This window comes from Acipenser ruthenus, chromosome 16 (genome assembly GCF_902713425.1).
Source record: "Acipenser ruthenus chromosome 16, fAciRut3.2 maternal haplotype, whole genome shotgun sequence".
Taxonomy (NCBI): Eukaryota; Metazoa; Chordata; class Actinopteri; order Acipenseriformes; family Acipenseridae; genus Acipenser; species Acipenser ruthenus.
Genome location: NC_081204.1, coordinates 22,566,838 through 22,585,826, shown reverse-complemented (window position 1 = coordinate 22,585,826; position 18,989 = coordinate 22,566,838). Strand labels below are relative to the sequence as shown.

Here is an 18,989-nt window from a genome sequence, read left to right as displayed (position 1 = left end):
AAAATCCCAGCAAAAAAAACTCTCCAGTCTCGAGTACAACGGATTATCAATGACATTTGCGAAATCACTGCTAGGGCGGTGTCAAAATCACCAACACCAGCCCCTTTTATTCAATAGCAGAGTTGAAAGGTCCCATTGCCATGCTCAAATGGAAAGGGTGTTCAGTGCCAGCAGTTCAGTTACTTTTGTAGGATTTTTACAAAGAATCAATAAAGCAATTACATTTTTAAAATATGCACTTGTTAATGCTGGGATTATTATTCAGGGATCCATTGTTAATTATTATTATTATTATTTATTTATTTCTTAGCAGACGCCCTTATCCAGGGCGGCTTACCATCGTAAGCAAATACATTAAGTGTTACAATACAAGTAATACAATAAGAGCAAGAAATACAATAACTTTTGTTCAAGCAAAGTACAAGTGTGACAAACCACAATTCAATAATACAGCAGATAATAGTGATAGTTACATCAGGATATGATTAAATACAAAGTACTACAGGTTAAACACTTGGCAGATTACAGTATTCTGAAGTACAGGATTAAATGCAGTAAAATAGGGGGCAGATAAGAGCAAAATAAAGCACATTTACATGAAGGGTGATAGTGTCCCAGGATACAAACAGAGGAGTTCTACAGGTGCTGTTTGAAGAGGTGAGTCTTAAGGAGGCGCCGGAATGTGGTCAGGGACTGGGCAGTCCTGACATCTGTAGGAAGGTCATTCCACCACTGCGGAGCAAGGGTGGAGAAGGAGTGGGCTCTGGAGGCAGGGGAGCGTAGCGGAGGTAGAGCTAGTCTTCTAGTGCAGGCGGAGCGGAGAGGTCGAGTGGGGGTGTAGGGAGAGATGAGGGTCTGGAGGTAGCTGGGTGCAGTCTGGTCAAGGCATCTGTAGGCTAGTACAAGTCTTGAACTGGATGCGAGCAGTGATCGGGAGCCAGTGGAGCGAGCGGAGTAGTGGAGTAGCGTGGGCGAAGCGAGGCAGAGAGAACACCAGGCGGGCAGCAGAGTTCTGGATGAGCTGGAGCGGACGGGTGGCGGACGCAGGGAGGCCAGCCAGGAGGGAGTTGCAGTAGTCTAGGCAGGAGAGTACCAGGGCCTGGACCAGGAGCTGGGTAGCATAGTTGGTGAGGAAGGGTCGAATTCTTTGGATGTTGCTCAGGAAGAATCGGCAAGTGCGTGCCAGAGTGGAGATGTGCTGGGAATAAGAGAGGCAGGGGTCCAGGGTGACTCCAAGGTTCTTAGCGGAGGAAGAGGGAGAGAGTGTGGTAGATTCCAGAGGAACAGGAGATAGAGAGATCAGAGGAGGGGGAGGAGGAGGGAAAGAAAAGGAGGTCAGATTTAGAGAGGTTGAGTTTGAGGTGATGCGAGTGCATCCAGGAGGAAATAGCAGACAGACAGGTAGAGATACGGGAGGAGATGGTGGAGTCAGAGGTGGGGAAGGAGAGGAAAATCTGAGCATCATCAGCATAGAAATGGTATGAGAAACCATAGGATGCGATGAGGGGGCCCAGGGAGCGGGTGTAGAGAGAGAACAGGAGAGGACCCAAGACTGACCCTTGGGGGACTCCAGTTAAGAGAGGGTGAGGTGTGGAGGTTGCTCCACGCCAGGTTACCTGGTAAGTGCGGTTGGAGAGGTAGGAGGAGAACCAGGCCAGAGCAGTGCCAGAGATCCCCAGGTCAGCAAGAGATGATAGTAGAATAGAGTGATCAACAGTGTCAAAAGCAGCAGAGAGGTCGAGGAGAATTAGGACAGAGGAGAGAGAGGCAGCTTGGGCACACGGAACAAAACAAAATATAAATAAATAAATCAATAAACCAATCAATCAATCAATCAATCAACACACAACAGATCTTCCAAGTTTTATGTATAAAAAAAAGTAGATTACTTGAAATCAATTAAGCACTTAGGGATGATTTATAGATTTGATTTTCTACCAATTATGCTATTATCCATAACTTAAACATTCAATTAATATGAGGTAAAGGTATCCAATTAACATTCTGGCTAGCACCTTCACCAGTGACAATCGGACACATCCTCCATTTACTGCCATCTCATACTATCAATAAATTATGCTAAAGAATGTCCTTGCACGTTTCACCAGAATTGGACAAGCAATCCTCTGGATTGACCCACTTCAGTTACGTTTATTTAATTTCATTTTTAGAATTAAAAAAAAAAAAAAACCCACACACATTTAAACTTCATGGGGTTTGAGAAGTTGCCCTGAAAAACATGTATGCATTATAAAACAGATTCAGAACTTAATTCTACACACAGTGACTGAAGGTGATATGGAAACATGTAGAGTAAATGTGACAAAGCCACCATATATCCCAGAACGACCTCAACGAGCGTCAGATTTCCTTCAGTGTACCGAACGTTAAGACAAGAAACCAGGTCAATACCGGAGCCTCAGACCTCCAGTCTTCAATTAAATAAACCACTAACATGGTTGTTCCTTTATGCAACAGCAACACAGATCGATTCAATATCCAATTTAAAACGTGTTGCATTGCTGCGATTACTTCAAAACACAGAGCTGAAACAACTAAAAAAAAGAATGAAATTGGGTGCCTCAGTAATTTGGCTTCTTCAGTCACACCTCAGTACTTTACTACTGCTATAGAACAAGCTCTGCATTTCTCGGAGGACAGATAACTAAACGCAGTCTTTGATTTGAAGTTTGCAGTTTAAACCTGGGGGAGAACATGGGGACAGGAGAACATTTATAAAAACGAGAGGCCAGTCGGCTAATAAATGCTGGTCCGGTTCCTAGCAGCCGATTGATCTAAAAAATGAGTCAAGTTGGTTCTTAAAGGATCCAGGTGATTGCGCCTAGGTAACCCATTCTACATCCTCACCACTGTGTGGAAGAGTGCCTCCGCGCCTCTGTCTCAAGTGTAAACCGCCACTTCATTTCCAGCTGTAAGTTTAGTAACTTTATTTAAGCACATATTATTGAAGTGTCTTGAACCCACGTGAATAGGGGTGAAATTTACAACAGAAAATCAATAGTGGGCTTTTCCATTTCACATCAGTGGTATCAGAGTGTAACAGCACTATGACCAAACAAAGTCCAATCCCAACACCAAAGTGAGTGCCCCGTATGGCACTAAACCCCTCCCTCTAGTGCTGTATGGGCACAGCCTAGAGAAGCAAGTTCTCATTTACCTGCGTGTCTCCGTCCAGAGACTTGTCTGTCCAGCCACACAACCTTCATAACCCTTCAAGCAGACAGAAAAGGTCATATTAGAGTCTGTATTCGAGAGCCAAGTTTACAACACACACTAAGAATAGCGATGCTTAACAAGCTCAAGAGGGGCAGTTTATTGAATAAACAATGCACCTGTGATTGGTCCGTACAGTTCAGGTAAAATAAGGGGACAGGGAACCTGTGAAGTGTACACAGTATAGGACATTAAAGTGGACTATTCTCCATCGGTGCCCTGTTGAAAGTTTTTATGTGGTCCAGTGGTTAAAGAAAAGGGTTCGTAACCAGGAGGTCCCCGGTTCAAATCCCACCTCAGCCACTGACTCATTGTGTGACCCTGAGCAAATCACTTAACCTCCTTGTGCTCCGTCTTTCGGGTGAGACGTAATTGTAAGTGACTCTGCAGCTGATGCATAGTTCACACTCCCTAGTCTCTGTAAGTCGCCTTGGATAAAGGCGTCTGCTAAATAATAATAATAATAATAATAATAATAATAATAATAATAATAATAATAACAACAACAACAACTTGACCTTGACATTTTCCCAGTATGGTTTCTTGTTCGGGATTATTTTTTTATTACAATAAAATACACTGCGAAAATATATTTTGCAACAAAGTAATGTCAATTTACACTTTGACATTCAGCCATTAACAAGTTTAAGATACTGTCGTTGATAAAGAATCTGGATTACAATTCTTCAAAATGCAAACACAGACACTCCCAGCTATAAAATTACTCCGTTACCCTCTACTGGCCATTGCTAGTCACTGCATTGTCTGGTACAAATCATAATGTGGTGTGCTTTACAGTTAGTGGACTTCTGTCCTGCTCTGAAAATCATCCAACGAATGTTTAATCCTAAAGGTTACATGGAAACATTCTGTACAAAAAATGCAAATAGCGGAACACAACACAAATTGAACAAACCGAACACTCCTTTTTGGTAATCCAACTGCTGTGCTCTAGCTGTCAGTGGACAATACCGATCACAAGAATATAAAAGGATCATTAATGACGGACTGCAGTGTTAAAAGACAAAGGTAAATCAGATAGGGGGAACAGTACTCCTAGCAACTATACATCTCTGTATTCAAGAACCTCAAGTAACAGCACGCAGAGCTCCTGAACACAGATCATGATTCACAAACTGTCACAGCGCGATACTGTTATACAACAGACTTCCTACGATAGGAGAGCTCCATTAAGGATGTGTCAATTACAAAAGCACCCCTCTGTGAGTTGAAAGGTCCCATAATTGACTTGAATGGAATGGCTAGTCAGTGTAGGTACTAGCAGGCTCAAAGCAAGACAGATAAAGGAACTCAGAATGAGAATACTTCAGCAGCAGAACGTGGAATGATTGCAACATTTCTCACAATGTAAAGAATCACTTGAAATGACATCTGAAGATTGAGATTTGTTTTTTGCAGGGACACTGCCCATCTCCTCTCACAGAGCGATCACAATCACTTTGTTTTTGTTTTCTTTATTCAGTCTTTTTTAAAAGTTTACAACAACTTCTGAATAATATACATATGAAAACAACAGATTTGAAATTATATATATTTGAATATATATATATATATATTATATATATATATATATATATATATATATATATATATATATATTATATATATATATCTATATATCTATATATATATATATGATTCTTTGGTGACTGAATTTATTTAAAAGGGCTAGTATGCAAGTTAAAAAAATAAATTTGCTTTACCAATTTTTTGTGTTATATAAAAACCTAATTCAGACATTTAAAAATGTTGATAGTATGGCTAAAGCCATGGTTCCACATTATACCATTTAGGAAAAAGGATCAGCCCCCTTTTATAAAAAGACATTAGTAAAATGGAGTACAGTATCTTAAAACCCTGAAAAAAAATTAGACTACTATTTAAAGTACTATTTTATAATACATTTTCAAAATATACTAATAGTGGGATTTCTTGTGTATGTACTTGTAAAATCAGTAGTTATTTTTTACGATCAGAAAGTTATAAAAACCCTCGGTTGGCAGATACAGTTTACACAATTGAATATAAAATACTGTTTCCTTTCTAGAACGTTCACTTTGTACAGGCTGTGTGTGAGCGAGAAGCGTGATCCTCGATAACAATGCAAGTTGTTGACACTTTTATACTAAAAAAAAGGTGTTTACATAATATACACATTGTATTACTTACAATAAGAGAAGGGTTACATTTGAGTCGGAGATACAGTAGTGTTAGTAGCACCATGAGAGGAAAAAAACAAAACAAAATGAAAAAAATTAAATAAAAACGCAGTCTCACTCTCGAGTCTTCAGTGCATTACTTCTCTGCGAATCGTAAAACAAAGTGCCGGTTTGGTAACACAGAGATAATTCCTGCTCCTTAAAAATATACCCAATGCACTTCTTTGCAAATGTGTTGCAACAATAAAAATGAAATGTAAAAACTTTTCAATCTTCTCTCAGCCTGTCTGAGAAAATGCACCGTACAACATCTCCGCTACGGCACTTTGAGGTACGTTTTGGGTTTGTTCACTTGAGAAAGTCTGTGTGGAGTTGCACAGTAGCACCTTGTTTAGTTGAACTGGAAGACAATGCAACTGGGATTAGCACCTGGTTGCTCGTATGCTCTGAAGGGTTACGTTCTCTTCATGCACACGTGACAGCGGCTTACTCGGGAACCCAGGTTTCCTGCTTTCAGAGTCTCTGACTGAGGTTTACTGTTGAGACAAACAAAGACAGAGACTAAATATTCCACACACAGGAGAGGCTGAAGGGAATTCAGATTATAGTACAGCTATGGCCAAACCTTTTGCATCACCTAGAATTTTAGGACTGAGAATAAAAAAAAAAAAATATATATATATATATATATATATATATATATATATATATATATATATATATATATAATTTTAATCTTGTATTTAAAATCACGTAAAATCAAAAGAAAACTACAAAACTATCACAGAAGTCTACGGGAAGCCATACTGGTGGTACAGGATTTCATTTTTCAGGATTGCAATTTTTGGAAATGTCAGTTTTTCATCAAGTATATGGAAAACTACAAAGCAGTATGTAATTCAATATATTAACATAATATTATTCAGCAGCTTTCATTTGACTTATGAAGCAAAATTTGTTAATTCTATAGGGCGATACAAAACCTTTGGCCCTAGCTGTGTGGAGGCTGTGTGGTCCAGTGGTTAAAGAAAAGGGCTTATAACCAGGAGGTCTCCTGTTCAAATCCCCTCAGCCACTGACTCATTGTGTGACCCTGAGCAAGTAACTTAACCTCCTTGTGCTCCGTCTTTCAGGTGAGACGCAATTGTAAGTGACTGTGCAGCTGATGCATAGTTCACACACCCTAGTCTCTGTAAGTCGCCTTGGATAAAGGCGTCTGCTAAATAAACAAATAATAATAATAATAATAATAATAATAATAATAATAATAATAATAATAATAATAGCTGTACACAAAACCAGTGTCTCATTTGTTTGTGGTTAGCTACAAGATTGCTGGCTTGTTTCCCATATTGTATATACGATTAATTTCCTACTGTGAATCAGCAAAGTAAAAAGTACAGCGCAGTGGTCGAAGGGGTAGCAGAATTTGGGTACTAAATGCAACCTATCTAAATAAACATTCATTTCACATGCCGTTTCTAATGTCTTCTTACCTGAACATTTCTGACAACTCGACAGTGGCCAGCCAGAAGCTGTAGGAGTTAGCGTAGTAGTTGCAGGTGCCGCGGCCGTGGCACTCAATGAAAGGGGAGGAGCGGAACTCCTCCAAACAGGAGCCTGGCGATGCCAGGGCCTGCCCGGAGCCCTCCGCGCCCGCACTGGTGTGCTGCGGAGAGAGAGAGAGCGAGAGAGAGAGAGAGCGAGAGAGAGAGAGTGTGAGACAGAGAGAGAGAGACATGGCTGTGAGAGACACGCAGGAGGACTGCACAAGAACACTCTCGAAGCGTCTGAAAGAATCAGTGTGTTCAATGTGTGTTTATTCACACGTGTACTGTATTGCATTACACTCATTGTTTTGTTTCTATGGCATGTTGTTTTTTGAGGAATTAAAAGTGTCATTTCCCATTTCACTTTTGTTTCGCAGCATTTATAAAAGGTAACTGTCTGCACTGTATTGCATGTTTCACTTTCAATGAATTGCTTTGTCCAACCTGCTGGAAATGCTAACAATGAAAACTACTGTGGGGCTTGAACATTTTTTGCAAGCTGGGCCGGTGTGATATTCAAAGCAGTACCATCATGAAGGAGTATCCGATCCAGAGTGAAGACCAGCCCTGAGGGCAGGAGGGGATCTGGATGGTCTGGCTGTGCACAGCGATCACCATGGCGGGGGCTTCACACACCGAACACCTGGGAGACAGACGGACACCCACAGACAAGGGGGGTGAGAAGAGAGCTCACACACAATGCTTGCAATTAAACACTCAGTCACAAACTGTGACAGTTATGTTTTGCACCAGTAGACGTTTGTCTACTTTGTGAAGGAACTAGGATAATGAGATCAGATTATGAAAAGGAGAGGGAGAACATTTTTGGAGCATTATTGCCAAGCGTATCTCTCCGGCAGCCTCACTGTCCATGCTTAAAAAAAAAAAAAGTGCTTACGACAAATGAGGCTGCGTTAGACAGGCAGCTATGCAGGTTATAAAAAGGAGGAGTCTGGCTGCAGCCTGCAAGAGGTAGGGCAGATTGCCTCCGCTCTCTCCCTCACACTCTCACCTGCTGATGAACGGTTGGATGCTCTCCCCGGTTACAGGTGCCATGCTCATCGGCATGGGCTGGGGGGTGGAGAGCCAGTAGGAGTAATCGTTCCTGGAGGCGAAGTTACACACGTTGTTGATGTTGCAGAACATGAAGGGCATGGTGCTGAAGCGACGCAGACAGCTTCCTGCCGTACCTGTAGGATAGGAGCAATACTACAGTTACACAGGTGAAGAGCAGTCTACTGTGTTCCTGCACAAGAAGCTATGGCACCATTCAAAGCCTAATAGAAGTTTAATACACATTTTGCGTATGCAGTGGTGTGTTTTGATTGAATAGCGCCATAAAGCAGGTAACAATACGGCTCAGGGCATTTGAACGGAATCTCCCCCAGTTAGATGTAGTTTGGGTTATGAAGCCCAGCCTCACCCAGGTCCTGTCCATGCGCCCGCTCGTTGCCCTGCACGTACAGCAGGGAGTAGCCGTCGTAGATAGAGCTGGTGCCGGTCGGGCACTGTGGCACGTCCTCGCTCTGGCTGTGGCGGGTGATCAGGAAGCCGTGGGCGACGGAGGCGGACCCAGAGGGGCCGGGGGGACCCTGTAATCCATCGGGACCAGGAGGGCCATTGAAACCTCGCTGACCTGGGGGGCAGGGGCAAAGCAAAAGCGGTCAGTCACAATCCAATAGGCAGCACTGTATCTGCCCTCTAACACATGAACATGGAATTCCTGTGAACACTGCAGTGTTACTGCATTGTAACAATATAACAAAATTATAAAAAGCCTTCAGTTATCTTTCTTACAGTAATTGTTATGTTATTCTGTATTTTTTAAAACCACCATATTCAAAATAATCCTTTTTTTAAATGCAGTACATTTAGACAAAGTTCTTGACAAGGCTTAAGGCTTTTCAGATTTCTAAAAGACTGTTTAAAGACATTAATGAAATACTTCTTGTTGAAATGTCAGTCCAAATGGACCCTGGTACCACTTAACCTCAAATACAACTGCAATCAAGTCTGCTACTCAAGTCACAGCATTATAATAATGCTAGACATACAGTTCAAGACAAACCCAATCTGAACCTCCACATTTATATGTATATCAATCCTAAAGAATACTGATGCTTTTTCCAAGTGTAATATGGAACTACAAGATGCCATTGGCAATACATAACATTTTCAAAAATAAAAAGTTCTGATGCTTCCATGGAAATGCCATTCCAAACATAATATTTTTTTAATTCAACAAGGAAGAACAGAAAGAAGTACATGTGTTTTTCCCTACTCTGGATTCATGAAACAGACTGGTTGGGTTCTGATAACTATTTTGGACCCACACCATGCTGCACAGGGTCCTGTCCTCTAACCTGGCTGTCCAGATGGACCGGTGTCTCCTTTACGTCCTGAAGGACCATCGAAGCCAGGGAGACCTTCTCGTCCGGGATCTCCAGATTGTCCTATCGGTCCTGAAACAGAATTCAGATGCACATCAACAGTGGGCCACCATAGCCTGTGAAACCTTCCCACAATTAGAAAGCCTCTTTATACAATGTGGAGATGGTGTTTACAGATGGACATTTTGGGAAAAGAGTGCAATGAGGAGAAAAATGAATGGCATTAGGTAGTACAGTACTGTACTTAAATAAAAATGTCTCTGAATGCGGTATTCAATTCTGCATCATTGGGAGTACAGAAACTTTCCAGAAGTGTACCTGGCAGGCCTGACTGGCCTGGGGGTCCTGGGGGCCCGCGACTCCCAGGCTGGCCTGGGGGCCCCGGGAATCCTCGCTCTCCCTTCAACGTTATAGGGGCGGAGACTGGACCAGGAGGTCCTCGGGGACCTGTACACAGGGAATGGAAACAAAAATAAAACACACCACTGTTACCAAGGCAATTCAAGTTTAAGCTTTGAACAGTGCAAAAAATGTAATTGTACATTTTTGTGCTAAATATTGAATCCAATGAGCCATTTTAGATTTGTGCATTGATCTGGATATTGCACAGCTTTCTTTGTTCTTTCAATCCAGATTTGAAGATACGTATAAAATTTGAAATATACAAAAAGTAATATATGAAGCGTGTGTAATTATTATTATTATGTGTTTATTTAGCAGACGCCTTTACCCAAGGGAACTACGGTGTGTGAACTATGCATCAACTGCAGAGTCACTTACAACAACGTTTCACGCAAAAGACAGAGCACAAGGACTTGCTCAGGGTCACACAGTGAGTGTGCTGGGATTTGAACCGGGGACCTCTTGGTTACAAGCCCTTTTCTTTAACCACTGGACCACACAGCCTCCTAATATATTAAAGAGGCAGCTTCCAGGGGCTCCTGAGTGGTGCATCTGGTAAAGGCACTTCGCGTGCATTGCAGGATGCCCCCTATAGCCTGGAGGTCACCGGTTCAAGTCCAGGCTATTGGACGGGAGTTCCCAGGGGGCAGCGCACAATTGGCTGAGCACCGCTCGGGGTGGGGAGGCCTTAGGTCAGCCAGGGTGTCCTTGGCTCTCTGCGCACCAGCGACCCCTATGAAGCGTGTGTAATTATTATTATTATGTGTTTATTTAGCAGACGCCTTTACCCAAGGGAACTACGGTGTGTGAACTATGCATCAACTGCAGAGTCACTTACAACAACGTTTCACGCAAAAGACAGAGCACAAGGACTTGCTCAGCGTCACACAGTGAGTGTGCTGGGATTTGAACCGGGGACCTCTTGGTTACAAGCCCTTTTCTTTAACCACTGGACCACACAGCCTCCTAATATATTAAAGAGGCAGCTTCCAGGGGCTCCTGAGTGGTGCATCTGGTAAAGGCACTTCGCGTGCATTGCAGGATGCCCCCTATAGCCTGGAGGTCACCGGTTCAAGTCCAGGCTGTGGACGGGAGTTCCCAGGGGGCAGCGCACAATTGGCTGAGCACCGCTCGGGGTGGGGAGGCCTTAGGTCAGCCAGGGTGTCCTTGGCTCTCTGCGCACCAGCGACCCCTGTAGGCTGGCCGGGCGCCTGCCAGTAAGCTGCCCAGAGCTGCGTGGTCCTCCGACTCTGTAGCTCTGAGGTGGCTGCATGGTGGGCCTGCAGAGTGAAAAGAAGCGGACGGCTGACGATTTGGAGGACTCGTGTGTCTGTCTTAGTCTCTCCCGAGTCAGTGCGGGGGTGGCAGCTGTGAGCCGGGTTGAAAAAGAAAAGAATTGGGCTTTCCAAATTGGGGAGAAAAAACGAGAAAATAAAATTGCCAATTCCAAATTAAAACACACAAAAAACCCCAAAAAAGCCAGCTTCCCAATGCTTCAGTATGGTTTGTAGGTCTGGACCGCTGTGGGTGGGAACTCAGTTGACTTACCTTCAGGGCCAGGAATACCGGGATCTCCTGTTAATCCGATACCACCGGGGGTCCCAGGATGACCCTTCATCCCTGAGGGAGAGAAAAGCAACTCACGGTTTTACACTTGCTACGGATTCATGACAATCTGAGAAAACCTCTTATTGCACAATTGATCCCTTCACCCTGGATGCATTGAAAAACATTTTGAATAAAATATAAAACAGTACATACACAAAAAATGCACACCTTTCATATCTGCAATAAGGACACTGTGGGTCTTTTTCAATTATTACTTTAAGAAAAAGAGAAAGTATTTGAATGAATATATAACTAGAATTGTTCACACACAAACACATGGCCATATTTGTTTTTTGCAAAATCACTAACTTACCCAATCTCTCAATCACTGCTGCTGTAACCAACAAATATAAATGTTCGACGTTACTGACCTGGGAATCCTGGCACACCTGGGAAGCCGGTGTCTCCTTTTTGACCACTTCTTCCGGGAATACCAGGGGTACCCTAGAAAAAGAAACCGGTTACCTACCGCCCCCCACACCCACACCCACCAAAGGATCTTCACCATTACTGTGAATACAACTCAATTTACATAACTATTTGGCAACCTACACAAATCAAGAAATACTAAAGGAAACTCAATGACAAAACCATAATAAACATTTAATTTTGGGCAAAACAGCACTGCTCTGACAAACGGCAGCATGGACGATTATTACCCCCCTGACGGGTAGATGCAGTAACCTAATTTGGGGTCTTTCAAGAACCACCTTGTGTTTCTTCACGGACCATAGGCTGGGAACCTCACAGGTAGACCAAGAAGCCCACCAGTATTTCTACATCACAAACACTGCCACCTGATGGATGGATGTGGAAGTCAATGGATCTGAACCCTTATAAAATGTTAATGGATCTCACTTACTGAAAATCCTGGAGGTCCAGTCTCTCCCTTGAGGCCTGGGAATCCAGGCTGGCCAGGACCGCCTGGGTTGCCCTTCTCTCCCTTCACTCCACCGCTGCCTGGGGGCCCGGGGGGGCCTTCTCGACCTGGTTGACCTTCACACGCCAGCAAGACACATGTTCGTCAACAAGCAAGCACACAGCAACAACGAAGCAGTGGACAAGCAGTGCAGTCAGACACACCAGTGAGCTAATGTGCCGAACCTCACTGCATCACTGTAACCAGCTGAACATTACCAATGCAAACTGTAAAAGCTAACTGGCCTATAGATTGTGCCATTCAAATGATGGCTGACATACCAATCTTCCACGGACCCATCTCCCAAGAAGCAGACTTCAAAAGGGGGTGGGGGGTTAAGGGCCAATTATTAGGTTGGATGACTAACACAATATCCAGTGTAATATAGGACCAGCATGGTTTAGAAGAAGTACATCAGTCATATTTCAGTTCTGCTGGCCCCTTAATAATACAGCATGAATAATGTAGGGTGAGGAGATCTGAAAAGGCACATCATGTGATTTCTTTTGGAATCAGGATATAGTCAATAGATACTGGCCACTGGAATTCTTCAGGCACATATAATAACAGGTGGATTCTGATTCAGACAAATACTATATTGGAGCACAAGAATACATTAAAAAAGGGAAGTAAAAAGTGAACAAATAGGGTTACATTTTTACTGGTGAATGGCCTTATAAGTTTCTTTGTGAACGTGTGCAAGAGAGAGAGAGAGAGAGAGAGGGGAAAGAGAGGGAGTGTAGTTGTGCACGTATACATTGTTATTACGTCTGGTCAAGAGCCTTCCTAGAACAGGAGTGCACAGGCAAGTTTAAAGGAACTCGCTGCATCTTCAGGAGAAGGAGGAGATGAAAAAGTGCACAAAGTATGAACGTGTACAGGATATTGAAGGGTCTAACCTGGATGACCTAGTAGGGATCAAAGTTCACCAAGATCCAGGAGTCCCCGTTTAGAAGGGCCACACACAAACAGTATAAAATAAGATGGGTGGTTAGAATTGCATATGTAAAATAATTCAAAAAGCATACTACTTAGTAATGAAAAGCACAGACTGGACAACCGTTCATTAGTATTTAAAGAGCCAAACCCAAGCAAGACCACATCATTAGGAAACCCCTCCCCCACCACTATTTAGAAAGCGGACCACTCCCATAGAAACAAAATAACATGCAGCTGACTCCTGCGGCAGACAGTCTTCTCATGAATACTTTGAGTAGCGAAAAGAAATATAAAGCAGCAGATTCACAAAGTGTGCTGGAGAAGATGGTCTTCCAGGTAATAAGAAAAGGGAGATGAACAGACTTAAAATCAGCAAGAATTATAAACCCTTTAAGGACCGGTACAGAGTATGTGTGTCAGTTAATCTACAACGTAAACTAAAGTCTTCAGAAAGGTTACTCCCATTCGGTCAAACACTTTAAATATATAGGTCAGGGTTAAAATGGAATAACCCAGGCTTTCATTACAGTCTATTAGTGTTTGCTTTTGATCTCCATTTTCACTGCATTATTTTCACATTGACTCAGGTGAAATGTTCCAGCTGTAACACTACAAGTTTGATGAAAGCGTGACTAAGGGCTGAAATGTGGACTTGCTAACATGGTATACTGTATTGTGGGAAGGGTGTGAATTCTGTTCTATGAACAGGTTGGGAGTAGGGTGTCTCTTACGGTATAATAGCAGTCATCTCGTGCAGTTTGGGTGCAGGTTCTGACAGCACAAGCTGCGAGACTCTACCACAATACAACATCTAAGAAAGCCCAGCATCACATGCTTCCTTGAGCTGTATTTGCAGTCTATAGTATTGTTTACAGTATTCTATAGACAGTCATCGACAAATCATATCCATTTAAATGGATCAAAACACAACCACATTCCAGGGTTAGCAAAACCTAAATAAAAATGCATGACTACATTTTGAATGACTTGGTGTTCTCAGAAAAAAATACACTGCTCCACACAACTAAGGTATTCAGAATACATTATATCATGTCTATTAAATGTACCAAGTTCCACAATCTTGAACTGTTAGAAGGGTGTTGATTATTATTTCAACACAGGATTTGGGGAACTCTAATACCCTTCAGCTGTCTGGAGCAGTGTATATAAAAAGTGGTTTCCAAATGTCAGTTTCTTCACTTTGACTTGGAATATCAATATTTAAACATGCTGTAGACACCAGGATTCCTGAAAGGACGCACTGACTATTGCTATTTTTGGATGCAATAGTATTTTAATAAAGCCAAGCACAACAATACTGAACAGCCAAAAGATGGAAATCGCAGGACTCCAGTTAACTTTCTGGCTCGAGAATCGCTGGTTAACATATCGAAAACAAATTTTTATTCCTAGCACAGCACTGTAGCTCAGAGGCAAGCAAGTAGGGGTTCTGATTCAGATCTGAACTGTTCTCTGGTTTAAAAACAAACGTTAATTCTGCACGCACACAGGAAGAGGAAGTGGGATCTTATTTTCTGATCAGAATATTAATAAACTTTGATGTAATACATTAGGACAATTAAAATGAATTACCTGTAGCATCTACAAAAATGATTGTTGTTTACGAAAAGTATCCTTTTAGAATACTCTGGAGGTATAGAAATACTGAAATTCACAACGCCAAGTCTTTCATTGTCTTCGGGGCTTTACCCTTCCAATCAGATCCCCTACGTTTGCACTGAGCTAACAGTAAAACAGAGTTCCCTACATTGTGTTCTTACAGCTCCTATTCTACAAGCATGCACAACGCAGTGGATAAAGCTCTGACCTGGAGAACCTGCAAAGGGTCAAAAGTCACCAACAGCCACCATTAGAAGGGTCAAAGCGAACACACCATGAAAAAAAAGTTACAGGTTAAATAAAAAAAATAAAAAAAACACATGGCAGGTATGTCAAGCTTAACATTACAACTGAAAAATGCGACACAAGTAGCTCTTGAGTCTTCACAGGGGAAGCAGGTTAGTCCAAAACCAATGTTTTAGTCACATCCTGAAGCGTAAACAATATCCATTCTGGGTTTAATTTGAAAACAGACTACAATTACAGATTACACTGCAATTTTCACCTTGCCAGTATGCAAAACGTTGTTTGAAATGTATTAAGATTAAACCAAGAGGAGCTGGGAGTTTGATAAGGTGAAGTCTTCTCGTTAAGCATTATTTGTAAGCGACAAAACCAAAGTTTGGACTAAAGGTGTTAGTGATTGAAAAACTCAGGAAGATCGCAAACATGCAACTAAAGATGAACGTATGAGAGAGATGAAATGGCTGGGCAGATTTTAAAAGTGGACCCTTCTGCTTTGAAATAACAAAAGCTGAAAACACAGGGCATTCCTGCTTGATAATTGATCTGAATGTAAAATATTAGACTGTAAATCATTGCTACGGATGATAGGAAAGTTATGATGGATAGGGTTATAAGTCTATTTGGTTTAATTGTGGCACATCTTTATTGGGAAGTACTGCATTCATCAGTAACCCTGTACAAAAGTTACATTTTTTTAAAAAATGGATTCAAGGAGGTATTTCTTACCCATTTTACACTTCCACTAACTACATAGGTGTGTCGCATGTAGTTGTGAAAGAAACACACATTGCAGCAAATAGATTTTAATTTGGAACATGCTATTGGGTACTACTTAAGGTTAAAGAAAGTGGCTTGCAAACTTTAAAACAAGTGTAATACCAGGTATGTTTTAAAATAAATATTAGAACATGCAATTCTTTCTAAACTGGACATTTGAGCCCTATTTGAGAATGTCCTTCATAGGCACGATTTGTGGAATTATTTTGTTGACTACACATCGGTTTAACCACACTAAACGACATTGTAAACCACACACTGAAATGTTCTGGAGCCTAAAGTATTTCACATCAAGGATTTGAAGGGAATAACTGATGCGCTGCCCAGGAATTCTATCCTCTCATGAAACAAACAAACTTGAACACACAGACAGACACATTCCTGGATTGGGACAATGGTGGTGAAACACATTGATCATTCTGATGAGGAAGAAGAGGAATTGGAGGCAACGGTGAAACCATGAAGACGTGATCGTGGGGATGAAGACAGCAATATATTTTCCATGCTGTGGAGGCAGCAGGCTGGGCCTCTGCGAGACTGATTTGTGTGTATGTTGTGGGCTGGATTTCAGTGCGTACTACATTCAGTGCACGCTAAAACATCACAATGGTTTCATTCATGTGCTCAGTGATTTGTGCACTGTAAAATGAATCCATAAATAATAAAACATGTTGCTGCCAGGCTTTAGTTTCTACATCTTTTGGTTGTCAAAGATTCATAATATAATTTTATAAAAAAATAAAAATCAGTCTTAGCACTGGTGGCTGAAATATTTGTCTACTTGTCTTAAATATTACACCTCAGAGTTTAATGAGGTAATTTATGATACTGTTAAAATGTACAGGTCATTTTCTTTTTTTCTCCACTGTGCATTTCTAAATGATCTTTAAGGGGTCTACAAACATTTATAGGTCTTCAGGTACAGCTGGGGTTTGAAAAATAGATTAGCTTCACCATGAAATGAACGAATATCTGAGAAAGAGACCAAGTAGGCAATACTGTTTTCAATAAAGATTTGTGGTAGTTTCAGCCTTGCTATGAGTGAGGCTCTAGTAAACACACCACACCTGTACAATATTGTATAGAGAAAGCCTGGCAGCAAAATGATGAGGAAGATGCAGATGTGACCTGGTTGTACTTACCACTCCTCCCAGGGGGGCCCAATAATCCTGGGTTCCCCTTGGGTCCTTCTCGAGGCTGGCCTGGGGGGCCAGGGGGACCGGGGGGGCCTAGCGGACCAGGCAAACCTGGGAATCCTAGTTCACCTTTCTGACCTGGAAAGCCATTGCTACCTGGGGTGCCAGGGAAACCAGGATCTCCCTTTGAGCCTGTTGCACAAATACAGGAGGAGAGAGGAAAACAAAACAAAAACACACTTCTATAAAACACAACAACTGTCACAATCATTTAAATCAATTATGAGACCATATACACATGGAGTAAGATGAGACAGAAAATAAATTCAATGTTTGCTTTCTATAGCTTACTTCACGAAATAAAACATTTACAGAAAGACTACCAAGGTACATATTAGATTAGTTTACTGCTCTGTGGTTTTATATACATTTTTTCTAGACTTGCACAGGTCTGCTAATAAAAAATGCATCAAGAGAAATGACTCACTTTTTTAAATCAAGGTGATGTGCATATGGATTGCTTAGCTCCTGAACGAATATCAGTTTATTATATAATCCTTATTGCTACATATACAGTTTTAATGAAGACTATGTAGAAAGGTTACCTGGCAATCCTGGGAGACCGGGGGATCCAGGACGTCCGAAACCAGGCTGACCTGAAAAATAAAAAGGAAACAAACCGCTAAAGGGGTGACCCTTGTGAGCGCATGTGATCAAGGCATTCACGGAAATGCTGGTCTGCTTCACTTAGCAGCAGTTTACAGTTTTACCTCAAAATACCACAAACACCAAAATTACCCTGAAGACCGACAACCAACATTGAATATGAGGGTGCAAAATGAATGGTCAGTTTAAGGAGACAATAAACAAAAATAGATTTTTTTTTTTTGCAGCGTTGGAGTCAGGATGCTATTGACAGGGCTGATCTGTGATTGGCGGCAAGACAAACCCGTTTGAAGTCTGTCACTAGGAGTGAAGCTCTTGCTCTGCCCGAGTAGCAGTGTGCTGGTACCTGGAGTGTTCGATACCTTGTGTGATACTTCCACGTCTGCCTGTGATGAGCAGGGATATCACTCCCAGCTTCTGGGCATCTCAGAAATGACTTACTGCTTTCGATCCAAACCAGCATGGGCATTTAAACTGAAGATAGCATGCGTTTACTCTCATGGCTTCACTTGCGTGTGCGTGTGTGTGTGTGTCTGTGTCTGTGTGCGTGTGTGTGTCTTGTTTGAGAGTGTGGAGTCGTGAGAGGAGCAGTTCTTACCGGGGTCTCCTTTGTTTCCGGCGGGCCCTGGAATGCCGTCCCGTCCAGCTTGTCCCTTCTCTCCGGGGAGACCTGGACCTCCTGGGCTGCCTGGCGAGCCAGGCCGTCCAGAGGGGCCACTGAGACCAGGGGAACCCGGAGCTCCATCAAGACCCTTCGGACCGGGGATCCCAGAGGCACCTGAACACAAGCACAGCAGTCAGCACTCACTAACACACACACACACACACACACACTAACACAGTAACACACTCACTAACACACACTCATACAAACAAACACAAACCCACACAAAAACACAAACCTCACACACAATGTAAAACGGTGTCCTGTAAGCAGGATAGTCACTATTTATGGTAACCAAATAAAATACCCACGATTAAAAAAATAAATAAAAAAAACAACATTCCTTAATGCTTTCCTGAATATCTTATGATGGTTGAAGTTCCATTTTAAAGTGCAGGAGGAAAGAGCAGCATACAGTACCCTGGAATCCTGGCAGGCCGGGGTCTCCCTTCACCCCGGGGCTCCCTGGCAGTCCTGGCAGACCGGGGGTGCCCGCTGAGCCCTTCGACCCGGGGGAACCAGGGAATCCGGGCTGGCCTGGATCACCCTGCAAACAAACACGAGAACAAAACATTACTGCAACCGGGACGGCCAACAGAACAATCCAAGTTACTCACACGGAGAACAGCAAAGCACTCATGCAATCAGAGAAATATAT

The 18,989-nt window shown here is 42.4% G+C and overlaps 1 protein-coding gene across 2 annotated transcripts in view; it reads right to left on the bottom strand.

Annotated features, from left to right (window-relative positions):
- Nucleotides 1-4,884: 4,884 nt before the first annotated feature.
- The window catches only part of LOC117412163 (collagen alpha-5(IV) chain-like), a 72,965-nt gene continuing 58,860 nt past the window's right edge, over nt 4,885-18,989 (bottom strand). For both annotated transcript variants that reach the window (XM_058989068.1, XM_034902645.2), the window contains 14 exons: nt 18,752-18,878; nt 18,266-18,445; nt 17,607-17,657; nt 17,008-17,193; nt 12,227-12,360; nt 11,736-11,808; nt 11,305-11,376; nt 9,673-9,801; nt 9,328-9,426; nt 8,388-8,600; nt 7,977-8,154; nt 7,493-7,607; nt 6,911-7,083; nt 4,885-5,950 (listed from right to left, as the gene is read on the bottom strand). In XM_058989068.1, coding sequence (XP_058845051.1) covers nt 5,869-5,950; nt 6,911-7,083; nt 7,493-7,607; nt 7,977-8,154; nt 8,388-8,600; nt 9,328-9,426; nt 9,673-9,801; nt 11,305-11,376; nt 11,736-11,808; nt 12,227-12,360; nt 17,008-17,193; nt 17,607-17,657; nt 18,266-18,445; nt 18,752-18,878 — 1,812 coding nt within the window. In that variant the 3' untranslated portion in view covers nt 4,885-5,868. The remainder of the gene's footprint in view (nt 5,951-6,910; nt 7,084-7,492; nt 7,608-7,976; nt 8,155-8,387; nt 8,601-9,327; nt 9,427-9,672; nt 9,802-11,304; nt 11,377-11,735; nt 11,809-12,226; nt 12,361-17,007; nt 17,194-17,606; nt 17,658-18,265; nt 18,446-18,751; nt 18,879-18,989) is intronic.